Source organism: Nilaparvata lugens, chromosome X, assembly GCF_014356525.2.
Source record: "Nilaparvata lugens isolate BPH chromosome X, ASM1435652v1, whole genome shotgun sequence".
NCBI lineage: Eukaryota > Metazoa > Arthropoda > Insecta > Hemiptera > Delphacidae > Nilaparvata > Nilaparvata lugens.
In genome coordinates this window covers 89,892,507-89,906,521 of record NC_052518.1, presented here as the reverse complement: position 1 = coordinate 89,906,521, position 14,015 = coordinate 89,892,507, and the positions used below count along the sequence as shown (strand labels likewise).

The 14,015-nt window shown below is 35.1% G+C and overlaps 1 protein-coding gene across 2 annotated transcripts; it reads left to right on the top strand.

Annotated features, from left to right (window-relative positions):
- Window positions 1-1,110: 1,110 nt before the first annotated feature.
- Window positions 1,111-12,956, top strand: LOC111052097 (oxysterol-binding protein-related protein 11). Of its 2 annotated transcripts, none has more exons than XM_022338719.2 (5): window positions 1,111-1,640; window positions 3,997-4,117; window positions 5,857-6,066; window positions 8,041-8,206; window positions 10,055-12,956. In XM_022338719.2, exons 1-5 carry the CDS (start codon window positions 1,528-1,530, stop codon window positions 10,210-10,212), a joined length of 768 nt encoding a protein of 255 aa, XP_022194411.1. In that variant the 5' UTR covers window positions 1,111-1,527; the 3' UTR covers window positions 10,213-12,956. The 2 variants fall into 2 exon arrangements, with proteins under 2 accessions (XP_022194411.1, XP_022194412.1); XM_022338720.2 differs by having other exon boundaries at window positions 1,156-1,379.
- The last annotated feature ends 1,059 nt before the right edge of the window (window positions 12,957-14,015 follow it).

The window sequence follows — 14,015 nt, the reverse complement described above, 5'->3', positions numbered from 1 at the left end:
TTGTTGAAGAATTTCAGTGCAGAAACTCTATAGCTGGCCTGTGAACGGTGGAGACTTCTCCTAGGGACATCCAGCAGCTCGCGGTGCCTGGTGTTGTGGTTGTGAACGTCACTTCGGGCAGCCAGAATATGCTGTATCCTCTTGACATACACCAAGCACAGGAGGATGTAATGGCTGAAGACTGTCAGATCTTCACAAGATGATCACTGCCTGTTATAATTCTTACAGCCCTCTTTTGCAGTCTCAGCACATCAGCAGCCCCCGCTGAAAGTCCCCACAGAAGCAAGCCATAGGTAATGTGGCAATTGAAGAGCGCGTGATACATCATTATACTTTTCAGTCACCAGGCCCCTAATCTTGAGCAGCAGAAAGCAAATGCGGGAGAGTCGACTGGTTACCTACTGTATATGACTGTTCCAGCTGAGTTTGCTGTCCAAGACAAAACCCAGCAGCTTCACTGGATTCTGAGGGTCACGCAGTTCACGTGACAAGCTGCAGATGATCCTTTGGGTCTTGCCCTCATTCAGCTGGAATCGATTAGCCATGAAACATGAAGTGGCAGATCGAAGATGCTCCGCAGATGCCTCCAAAACCCACTCAAGCTCAGCACCCGATGACAGTAGAGATGCATCATCCACAAACATCAGAGAGGAACCGTGGTCGTCGAGGTCATTTATCATGACAAGGAACAGTGTAGGCCCCAGCACCGATCCCTGAGGAACACCAAAAGTCACCGGAAGTGTCCGGGAGTCCGCACCACTGAGGGAGACAAGCTGAGTCCTTCCAGAGAGGTAAAACCCTTAAGATGGAAAGGGCAGTCTCTTGGACCATAAAAGCTCAGCTTTCTAAGAAGAATGCCATGGTCCACGCAGTCAAAGGCTCGGCTCAGATCACAAAGAGCAAGAGCAAGAGACTCACCATCCTCAAAGGCCGCGTCAATCCTTCTGTATCAGCTACCGTCAAGAAGGCATTGACAAGACAGTGAGGATTGGCAACGGTTTTCTCCTATCTTTCTACACTTCCATTATAACGTGGACCTCACTATAGTACGTAGCATTTGAATGAGTAGCTCTCTGTGCATTGAAACTTGTGTAGCTGGGAGCAGCTCTGTCTATGCTACATGCTTCGGTAGTTGGTGCTGTAACGGTAGAGGGTTTATGTTATAATAGATCAAGAGATCAGTGTCATCAGTAAATATCATCCATGTTGTAGGTACAGATAATCAGCTGACATTATTTCACATTCACAGTCAATAATAAAGAAAGCATAGGCTGACTATTTATTTAACAAATTTCTGTTTTCTAGCTCCAGCATTGAGTAACAATTTCACTCGTGTCCTTTTGTAATGGTGATCAGATTATTCATTTTCAACGTTCGAAGTAAGTCTTGTTCATTTTCTGGTATAGTAAATTGATAATATTCAAATCTGAGATAGTTTTGTAACTTTATAGGCCTATTGTAGTATTGGGTGATATATTTCTTTCATAATGTGGTTTACATCCCTTGAATATTGTGTCATCAATAGCAATGAAAGATATTCATGTGATGAGGAAAAAGAAAAGACCCAAGAAAAAGTACTGCGTTTTGGATCATTATGAGCAGCAGAATGTTTGCAATAGCAGTTTCTCATCTCTAGAGAGGTAAGTTTGAATATTTGGAGAAAAAATATTCATGTACCCTACGTATTAATTTTTGGTTAACCTCCCCACTATTCCTTGTTATCTTAAATCACTATTTTTTTAAGTCTTTTCCTGTTTCAAAAATAATCCAATACCCTTAAACTAGAAGTTTCTAAATGGATGGATTGCATTATACTATTTATTCTGTAAACTGAATTTCCATATTCACGCTCATGCCCTCTCAGGCAATTATTATTCTTAATTATCTGCCAATATTTGGTTGTTGAAATAATCTATGTTCATCAAAAGAAATGACTATTTTCCTTGTTGGATTACTGTATGTGTGTGACTGCTATCACTGTATGTTCAACATCTTAATATTAGCTTAACACTCAACATCTAGCCTAATCTCATTTTAAAAAACGTGTAGGCTGAACAATTTTTAGCTAGGTACAGAGATAACTTATTAAAATGCCAGTCAGTCATTATCACAATATTACAAAATGAACCCACTTAATTATACAGCAAAATGTTTTTGACTGAAACTATACGGGCATCAGCAATGTAGTAGCAAACACTTCCAGCTCATCTGCCGTTATGTACATAAAACATAAAAATCCAATAAATCATCGAATCTGATGAATTTATAGGTTATGTGCTCCATCCATGGCGACTCTAATCACGCGTCGCTAAATAATTGCACCTTGAGACGCTTTAATTTTTTTCCGCTCGTTAACAGGAAGATCTTTTATGGGGTACACTATAAAAGAAAAATAAACGCTTCCCATTAGAGGTCATGAATGAAGACGCGCGTCTATTCCGCCCATATAATAGTTGGGTTCTTTGATCTTTGAAAATGTAGGTTTTAGCAACTGACAGATTGTCGATTATTGGTTCAATATTATTGTTGACTTGTATTGTAAGTGAAACAACACAGCTGGAAATGGCTGTATCAGGTTAAGCCATGAGACCAGGTTCTGTTTTATTCTTTAAAATTTTACAAAGCATAATTGAATCAATGTCTCTCAAATCAACTTTATAATTTCAAGTTGAGTATATAGGTCAGAAGTATACAACCCGCGGGGGACATGCAACCCTCGACGCCTGATTATAAGGCCCCGACCCTGTATTCAATGTTACTTTCAAAAGTCATAATGAAACTGCTAGCAAACTTCAAGTCACTTCGTTGAGTTGAATTACTTCGTTTAATTTACCATGTCGCAGTTCTCAAATAGAACTGCTTTTTGTCTTTATCTCTCGTAGTGATGAGAACCGTCAAATACTGCCTCAACCGATTCCAGACAACGTGAATATCAATTTATTTTAGACCTTACATCCTAACAATTTTCCAGATTCAAATAATTTGAGATTAGATATGTTTTGATTCTCATTAGCTGTTGAGGCGGGGACAGAAAATTTGCTAGAAGGATAGGTAGCTTGCGGCCCGCTACTATCCATTTGAAATTATGTGCGGCCCTCATTTACTGAAAGGTTGGGCACCGCTGTTAAAGGCGGTCACCTTCAACGCTTCAACATCAGGGGCATGATCGTTCAGCTTACTTTCTGGTTAGGGCTACTGAAGAATGGAAAAAATGAAATAACTTTCACGGTTATCTCATTGAAAATATGTGCGAAAATGTATTCTCAGCCCTATTTATATCGTTATGCCACAGAATAGATCATTGGAAACTCATGTTGAAAAAGTAAGAATCAAGAAACATCAGATTCAATCATGTTAGGGGGTTTATAAGATAGGGTAGAAGGGCCTTGGTGGTCCAATAAGCAGGTGATTTCTGACAGCATGAACGATTCTAGAGTTTTCTTTCTACAGATGTGTTTCTATCATGCTTAGGTGAGACCGCATCGTATGTGAGTTGGACTTACATGCTCGTCGCAGTTCTTCAAAGTTAAGATCGCCACTAAGAACTATCAAGCAATGTATAACTTAACCAATATTTTCCCCAACACCAGTGACAGTGAAAGTGGCCGCCACAATGAAAATAAAATTTCCATTAGTTCCGATAGGACTGTTCCCACTCAGCGTGGCCTAGCGTGCATGAAAATCCCATTAGAGCTTATGGGAATAATATACTCACTGTACCTGTCACTTTCGTTGCCACTGGTGTGTGAGTATCTAGCTTTTTGTGATAAAAAATGAAAGTCTTGGAAAGAAATATCAATGAAATTTAAAAGCAATTATCAAATTATAATAATCGACAAAAAGATTATAAAATGAATGATATTTAATTATTATAAAACCTAATTTTTCAATTGATTAATTGAATGATAGATAATGTAACAGTGAAATAGCCTAGCTTTCAGTAGAGGTATGAAAATTTGTATAGTGTCTGTTACCGTTTTTGCTTTTCATTTTCAGGATGGATATTACAACAGAAGTATATGAAGGCCAACTTTCCAAGTACACAAATGTCGTAAAGGGTTGGCAATATAGGTGGTTCATTTTGGACCCCAAAAAAGGAATTCTAAACTATTATTTGGTAAGTTGTATCGCACGTACAGTATTTCTTATCATTAACTTGACACATCTACACTGCATTTCAAATTGAACTGTTACCTCAACATCATTGGAAACATACTTTGTGCAAATACATATTTTCAAGTAAAAAATATAAGTGATCGAGAATAAAAGTGAAATATTTTTTATACAACTGTACTTATTTACACTGCTGTGAATGTACGACACGGATTAGATGTCAAATTAATATTATTTGTAAAAATGAGTATGATATTACAAGTTTGTGCCTTAGTTTACAAGGTATACCTATTGAAACAATAAAAGGTATACAAGGTAATCAAGTATTGATTGCATGAAGATATAGGCCTAATATTATCTCAGGCAGGCAAGAAACAGTCAATTTTTATAGTTTTTGTTCTCCCCTTCCTTTCTTGAAAACTCGTCACTCTTCTACCTCTTCTCAATCCTATTGGCACTTCTCTTTCCTGCAAATTCTGTCTTGTCTTAGTATTTGCGTCAATCGCCTGTCTTATTTGTGTAAGAAGCAAGTGAGTTTCATAATTTAACGAAAAATACGATATTGTTTATGCATTATTGCTCTTTCACAAATAAAATTATTTATTTATTTAAACTGTAATATCTTATCAGCTTAGAAAAAGTCCAGAGGTGTTTAGTCCGGGCGTCGTGGTGGCCATGCAATTGGGCGAGCTCTCCCTATCCACCTTCCCGGAAAGCGTGTGTCAACTGAAGGAACTGTTCCCTGGCGCCGTCTCAAGGTCAAGCAGGTCTGCCAACTGCAGGGGGAAAAACTTGGACAGTTGCTGAATCAAACACCACAAACTAGAATAGTGTATATCACTTTTTACAGATTCTATGACACATCAAAACTAGGGAGTTCTTTTTCAAACACCCTGTATAATTGACATTGTTTTTAGTGAATTTTTTTGTTAATCTCATCCCTCATTTTACAAATTAGCAAGAAAATACTTTTATTACATCTTCCATTTATTCCACTGAACCTAGTTAGGCTACTAAATCAAAATTAAGATTATTAATCGATTTCTTAATGAGTGAATCCCCCTACTCTCTTCATTGTCATAAAAATATTTGGACTTTTTTAAAATGTGTATATTTAGTTACTCTTTTGCATTAAAAGTACTCCTTTTCTGATTACTTACACTCATGTTTTGTATTAATGTTTCTTTTTATAGTTTTCATCAGTGAATGTGTTAAAGAATAAAAGAAAATATTAATTCTGATGATTTTCATAATTAATCAGTGATTGTCTCCACTAAATCAACAAATGGTTCACTCAATTCACTTAGAATACAAGTGTTTTATTTAAAATTATGTGACTTCAATGTAGACTTCAATTTAATTAGTCGATAAGTCAGAAAGCGCACGTCCGCTATTAATGATTCACGTTACTCACTGCGAATGTAAAAAATAGTAACAGAAATAGGTATTAGTCATTAGTAACATTAAATAGGTATTATTTTCAAAAAACGAATGTCAGTCAACTCATTCACAATTTGAAGAGCTCTGCCTTTAGTTTCTATGTCGTTTTAAAAGTAGTTTATGCCGAATCCACACTTTTGCCAAGTCGTTTGCCTAATTGCCAACACTATGTAACGTTTGTAGGCAAGTGAAGGCGAGCGCTGGCATACTCTCGCGCTCGTCGTCATTTGTACGGACTTTGGAAGAGTGTGGAAGCGGGGTTAAAAGTTATATTTATTTGCATTACAATTTTTTTATTTGTAGAATGAGACGGAAAGAAGGCAGCAACCAAGAGGCTGGGTCCACTTGGAAGCAGCCGTCATATCTCCCAGTGATGAGGACTCGAATACTTTCACAGTGAACTCAACGTCGGGAGAACTGTTCAAGCTGCGGGCCCAAGACGCACGCGCTCGTCAAGAATGGGTTAATAGATTACGAGCTGTGGCTGAATATCACGCTAATGCTATTGCTCAAGTAAGCTCCAAGTCTGTTCAATTTTATCATTTTTTTGTATCACATACTTTATTCTTCATGCTTACATTAAGTACATCGTTCAAATGATAGGGAGAGGAAAAATAAGGTACCCTTGTGCTATTCCTCTTCCAAATTTAAATAAGTCCGAAATAGGTTGATATGATAAATACAGCCAACTTTTAATATCGAATAGACTTACAAGTTGTCAAAAATCCACTTTAATTGAATAAAAATTAATATTTTACAGGAGCATGCTTTCGTGTGTGCTCACACATCATCAGCTGTAAGTTACAGTAAAATATTTACTGTAAATATTTTACTGTAACTTACAGCTGATGATGTGTGAGCACACACGAAAGCATGCTCCTGTAAAATATTAATTTTTATTTAATTAAAGTGGATTTTTGACAACGTTCTAAGTCTATTCAATCATGGAAAAGTTCCACAACATCAACATTAACACTACAAACTTTTAATATGTAGCAGTTACCATAGTTTGCACAGGAAATTCTGTTGCTTTCTTATGTAGAGGCTATCAATATTGAGAAGGCTTCTACTGATCACGGCATGTATGATGTAAGATCAATCACATCATCCCAACTGGAGAGGAAGGATGAGCTTATCAGACCACTGCTCAAACAAGGACAACCATTCACGCAAAACTTCTTGGGAGAGGTGAGGCTTTTGACCCTGGAAAGTTTCGAAGGGGCAAACAGAAAAACCCAAGAGACCAGAGATGGGTGAAACTCCAGGAACAAAAATGTGGGTCAATAGGCTGAGCCAGGCGCCCTAAAGGCAACTTTGCGACCCCTTCCTCAGCGGGACGACTTTCAAAGAAGGCCAGGAGTGGAACTCACGTAGGTCACGAGGACTAATCAGTCTGAAGAGATTGCCAAGCATATCACTCTGGATTGTGACAAGTAACCAGGTGATAAATGGGATGTTAGCATAGGGAAAAACTCCTGGTCATTGTAAAGAACACAGGTATTAGTTTGCCTTACTAACATACTACTTGGGAACACAATAAGCTTCGGTTGACGTGTAGGGTTCTTTGAACCTTTGGATCCTTGAATCCGTCCCTACAAAAATAATAATACTATATAGTTTGTTATTTAAATTGCATTAGAAATGACCAATATTTGGGTTGAAATAAAGGCTTTAATCAATAAAATTGAACACTAGTGATGAAAAAAGAATCAACAAACTATGGTAACTGAGCTGCATATTAAAAATCAGCAGCTGATTTTTAATATGCTGTATTTATCATTTATCTAGTTTAAGTCTTGTAGTTCTTCACTTCACAAAATTTTCAGTTCAAAAATATTTTCACAAAGCAGATTTTCAAATTTCGATGTTTCAACACCAAATATAGAAGAAATATCACACATTGTTGTCTCTACAATATGAAATATTACAAAGCGCATGTGCTGCTCCAACTTCAACCTTTTTCCCGTGAATGAACAATTTGCGTCAAATTTCACTGATTCTTAGTTGCTATTAGCTTGCGGAGGTTCGACTGGCTCCTTCCCCAAGCTCGAGCTTGCTCTTTTGGGCAAGTAGTTCCTAATGTTATTCTGTAAAATAATTTAATTATATCATTGTATATTGTATAGTTTATTGATTTCTTTTGTAATTTATGAGGATGAATAAAAAATAAATAATGATAAAATAAAATCCACACATAGCTAACTTTTAAGACAAGACGTTTTTATTATTTTAAATTATCAGTGTTATGCATTGTGATGAAATGCAGTACTAGCTTCATTGCGTAGAATTCCACTTTCAGTCATCGCCGGAAAAATGAAATTACAATTTTTTGTTCAGCTTCAAATATAATTATCAATTATTTCAATAATTCAAACAAGTTTTTTACTTTAAAAGAAGTAAAATATGTTTTTTTAAGGTTACTGGTTTCATTTCATTTTATTTTTTCACAATTATGTTTCAACTGATATTGTTTTGTGTTAATTGCAGAAGAACCCTCCACTACCTTTGAGAGAACACCTGATGAAATGTTCAAACGTGACACCATCTTCCTTAGCCGTATGGGATGCCTTCTCAGCTGTTCGGGAACATTTGTTTCGCGCTGAGCAAAGTCATGTCTCACTTTCCAAATCAATAGAAGAATTACCATCGTGTGGTAAGTTTCACATTGATGAATTTAATATATTTTGATAACTCTTCACATAAATAAAATCACATACATAAAATATATATTGAATAATATAAAATCAGAGTAAATGAATGTTGGTGATTCTGAGGGTAACCGTCCACTGGAACCGTATTCAACCGATCCGTTCGGCCGTTGGATCGGACGAATCTGCCGGCCGTTAATTCGGCCGAATATGGTCGTCCATTGGAACCGTTTACGTCAGTCTAGTTGCCGAATTATTGAATTAACTACTATCATAGCCACCAAAATTTTTCATAAACAATGATTATATTGAGATTTTGAAAATTGAATAAACAAATATCCTCTAAATTAGTTATTCATTACAATAATCTTATTTGTTCAGCAATCTTTGTCCACAGATTCCTATGAACATCACGACGATGATATCGTTTGTCTCGCATATCCCACAACATGGAACATGCTCTTCAACAAACTTATCAACTATTCATTGTCCATTGTTACAACTTTATAAAACAGAACAACTTCAAAAAACAAGACTGTGAAACAATTTTAGGTTAGGAACACTTTGTTGTCTCAGCTCGTCTAGTTAGTTCGGCCGGATAGAGCCGGAAAATCCCATTCAATTCGGATCGAAAATTTGATCGGCCGGAGACGGCCGTGCACGACCGTATGAACCTGTTGCAATGGACGAGCATCTATTCCTTTCTCTGTTGGGGGATCGTTCGGTCGCATTCGGTAGTTTTCTGCCGATGCTAGTTCGGACGAAAACGGTTCAAGTAGACGGCCCACCTGAAAGATTTGTGGTTGATTATTATAAATCAGCTTATTGATATGATATATGCGATCTTATTCATTGATGTACCGGGTTGACTGTAAATGGAATTAGATATGATAGAATAGAATCACTTTACTTGTAAAGGGATACTTTATTAAAATTAATAAAAACATGAAGTACCCTTTTATATAAAACATTTCAAACAACTAGTTTCAGCCTTTGGCCCATCCATCTTAAATCCATTTAAACTTGAAAATGGTCAAAGTAGGCCGAAACTACTTGTTTAAAATGTTTTAAAAATAAAAGGGTACTTTAAAATGGATTTAAACTTGAAACTAGTTGCTTGAAAGTTTTAAAATGTTTTAAATATAAGGGTACTTCATGTTGTTATACTGCTTTTATTAATAATAGAATATATACAGAACTGAGTGGTTGCGTGTCCGATGCAACATTGTGCCACCAGCATTGAGAAGAAAAGAGAGGACTTATCAGTTGATGAACCGCTTATCCTCCAGACAAGAGCTCCCACTAATGAAGGATATACTGAATCCACCCCTTGAAAAATTGAGGTCTAGGCATTATCTCCGACTGGCGGAAGTTGAGAGACAAGATGTTGAAGAATTATGGCGGCAGGAATGGTTTCAGGTTTCATAAGACGTTGGTGGAAGACCCACCAGGAGTGAATCTGAAGAGGACTCTGTGGTGTAGGTTGAATCTGCAGGCAGGTGTGCTCAAGCACAGACTACTTGGGGCATAGCCACTGACCTCCACTGCACATGTGGAGGTGTGCAAACTATGCAGCACTTGGTGGATGACTGCCCACTGTATTCCTATGAAGGGGGACTCAGGGGTATTCACCTGGCGGATGAGCGTGCCATGACTGGAGGGGACTGTGGGAAAGTTTGGCATCTGAACTCACAAAAAGGAAGAAGACCCGACGAGACATATTTATGTTGAACATTATAACCCTATATTAGTTTGTCTATTAGTTTTTATTTGTATGTTTTATTAGTAACTGAACTGGGCTGACATTTTCTGAAATGAACAGATATTTTCAAAGTATCATGTTGAATTTGCAGGTGTTTTAAGGAACGTGGACCAAGAGTTACTGATGTTGAAGGCTGTCTCGCAAACAATGCTGCTATCCCTAAGCCAATGCCTGGTTACTTTGCAGCAACAGCACTGTTGTCATCCCAAGAGTAAAGGCGGGTCTGAGAAGAAGAAGCACACTGCGTAGCATGAAACTATGCCTATTCCTGCCATGCACTCTCCAAGCATTCCCTAACCAACCACATTAGTTTGATAAACATTATTTTTGTGTACCTATTGTGTTAGGTTAGTGTATAATCACATTTGTTACAATGTGAAGAAAACTAGGTTGAAAAACTGTTTTCCAAATATAACAAAGAAGCCTTCCTAATCCAGAGACTTGATTTATTATGAGGAAATCGTTAGAAATCACGTCAACTTACAGCTTTCGCCTATTGTTGCTCAACTTAGTTTCTTATTTGACGGTGTGGTATTTTTAGACAATTTTGAACCAGACATTATTGCTTCCCATCAGGTTATTTATTTTTGTTGAAAATATGTGTAAATAAATACGAATTTCTTCCGTAGAAGTAATATTATCTCAAACCAGGGCGTTTTTGAGGAAGTTGATCAAAAGACTTATTGATAAGCGAACTAGGCAGTGGAAAGAAATGTTGTGATGCTTGCAATACATTACTTAGTGTGCATATCCTGTTAATAATAAGGTTAGTTATCTTGCAGATAACTATTCAATAGGTAGTTAATTGGTATCATGAATCTATATATGCTTGTGGATATTAATCAATATAAGACGTTAATTTCTCTCGAGAGATGCAATGATTAACATTATTTTCAAGGACGTCTTATCTAAGAAATCAAAGATACGCTTGTGGTCTTTCCTAGACCATAAAATCTAACTACAGTAGTAATTACAGGCCACCATGTTAATAAAACAATCAATTGTTATTATATTTGTTATGTTTGTGATTATTTTTAAACTTCGAATAGACTGTATGGTAGACAATATATTATCATCATCTTACCAATATATTATAGTAATCATGCCATTCAAAGCTCTTATCATTCCTTCGATTCATATTAATTACTCCTTAATAATTCTTTAATAAGCAAACTGATATTTGTATTTAGTTTCAAATTGAAAACATTATTTCAAGTATTATCCCATTTCGATTAGCTTATTTATAATTAGGAACATTGTTTCAGTATGACTGTTTTCAGTCGAATGTTCTGTACACTCATTTTTGTTTAATCAATCTATTCATAGAAATCAATTCAATCTATTCAACCAGGAAGATACTTTATCGTCCTCATAACGCTTACTATATGATACAAATACGAAGCACCAAATTTTACATCAATATGTAATTTAAACCAATCTTGTAAGAGTAGTATATATTTTTTGAAATGATTTAATTTGTGAAAACATTCCAAAGGTTGAGTATAATGAGAAAACGTAAGACGCAAGATAGCATTCAATCACAATCCTTAGATCTAACAAATTAAACAAAAATGATCAATTTACTTATGTAAACTAATTATTATATATTTTAGGTATTAGATGCTTCACATAGTGAATGAAATTAATAAAATATTTTTGTCCATTTGATAATAACTCGTGGATAATATCACTATGATGATATCTTAATGGATTATTTTAATAAGAAATTCTAGTGATATCCCATGATTATCATCAATAATTATTGTACTCTGTAACATCAGAAAGCATTTGCTTCAGCTCTTTATAAATTCCCCACCGTATATTTATCCCTTTTAGTTTACAGTTTCAATTGCACTTATGCCTCTATTCCCTTACCTGATGTTAAGAACAGTTTTTTGTTCAACTTGTTAATGGAACTTAGACAGAATGCTTAAATGTTTATTACTTTCCGATAATTCATACAACTCATTTAATACTTATCTGAAGTACATTTAGGTTAAAAAATTTGTGTAATAAATTGATTGCCATTGCATTGATTTTAGTTAATTAACTACAGTCCAAAGAGCGAGCACCTCACTCTTTAAACTTATTTTATTCCTCTAAGAGGCATTGAAATATAAGAATCCAATTTTTTGAATCCGATATGTACTATAATATTTTGGACATGAATAAGATACATATCCATCTTAAGTTTACGTGGAATGTATACATTGAATAAAATTGAATAGTTTCCAATTTATTTGTTATACCTTATTATTTTATCGACCAATGTTATTACATTTGTGTCATTTACTTTGTAAAAAATAAATAAAATAAGATAACAAGCCACAAAACACATTTGATATGTATTTGTCGACTGCTTTTCTCAACTTATTAAAATTTACTAAGAATTGATAGATGTATCTGTAAAATTAAATTTGTGATTGAATCAGGCAATAGTTGAAAATTGTAAAAATTTATATTTTAAATATTTCAGCTTCGACACCTCATTTAGAGTGTTAGAAGCTAACTTGTGGCTCAATCAAGTCATGAGTCTTTAGTAGCCTACTATACAATACTGGATTTTGAATTGAACAGGTTATTAATCAATTTAAAAATTTTTAATTTTTGTAAAGTCTAGACGTCATGAATATCTCATTCTCAAGCTCTGGAATGTGCCATTAATAGAATATCAAACATTATTTTTGCTGAAAATGTTGATTTCAGCTCACCCTGACATTATATGTCTAGAAGATTCCGATAAGATTAATGTTGTATTGATTTGTTCAAATATATTTTCTTTGAGTTTTGGTTTTATAGGAAATGTTTTGGAAGACTTTGAAACTCAAATGTGATTAATCCAATAACACATTAATCTTATGGAATCGAAATCTAAACGAGTTGGGGTGATACAATCTGTTAGAGTTACTGCTGCTCGGCATCTCTATTTTATTGAAAAAATATTGTACAAGATTTATTGAGAATTTTAGACTAATAAAATTTTCTATTGTTAATTGCGCATCAATTTCTATATTACCTCATTATATCTATTTATATCTATATTAGTGATGCAAGATTATTTTTGAATTATTTTTATCAAGTATTAAGTTATATCAAATTTTTCTGTATTACATCAACGTTGAATTTTTTGTCAAACAAAATGTTTTGATAATATTCGTTGTCACGTTTTAGATTGCTTAGTGAGAAAACTAAAACATTATTTCATGTTTATTGAAATACCGTACTTAAGTTCCAAAGTTACCTTTACCAAAACAGTAGTTTTGAATCAATATATTTCTTTGGCTGAATTAAATCTTGCAGTAGTCACTGAATTCATAGTAATCTCATTATTTGGTTAATCACTAACAATATGTATATTATTAACCATAGTTAATCACTGTTGATTGATATTCAATTTTAAGAACGTTCAAAAGCTAAACCAAATGGTCAAACTAACTTATTTACTTCAGTAATGTATACCGTAGTACCAAATCCCTAAGGATGTTTTTGGTTTGCACCATGGATCAAAATGGATAGCAATAAAATTAGTGTGATTTTCTTTTACAATATGTTACTTATGATCGTGCCTAATAAACCATATGCTTCAAATTCAGTGGGATCCAAAATATAGAAATAATGGAACAGGGCCGCCCCGAGGGTAATAGGCGCCCGGGGCGAGATTTTAATATGCGCCCCCAAGTATTGCACTTTAAAAAGAAAAGCCACATTGCTCTTTCAGGTGGATAACTTTCATTATGGGCTGCATCCTTTCCTTGAAAATCATGCTATAGATTTTGTAAGCAGTGTTTAACAAGCTGATTCCTCTTCAGTTGTCACAGGAACTTCTTAATCCAGTCAATATATACATAAAAAGGAGGTGTGCTTGCAATTTATATTGTAGTTCTGATTTCTTTATATATTATTTGGATACATGAGAAAAGTCCAGAACCAATTTCTTCATGCAAAATTTCCTTGTGCTATATAAAGAGTGGCCCAACAACCTGGTATTTTCAGTTCATTTTCCAGTTTTCTGCTATTTCTGCCAAATCCAGGAATCGGACGGAAAACTTTGT

Excerpts from the sequence above, each read along its gene's own strand:
- LOC111052097 (XM_022338719.2), top strand. The coding sequence starts at position 1,528 with ATGAAAGATATTCATGTGATGAGGAAAAAGAAAAGACCCAAGAAAAAG. Across the intron at positions 4,118-5,856 it reads GAATTCTAAACTATTATTTG|AATGAGACGGAAAGAAGGCA; the intron begins GTAAGTTGTATC and ends TTTTATTTGTAG. Across the intron at positions 8,207-10,054 it reads AGAAGAATTACCATCGTGTG|GTGTTTTAAGGAACGTGGAC; the intron begins GTAAGTTTCACA and ends TTGAATTTGCAG.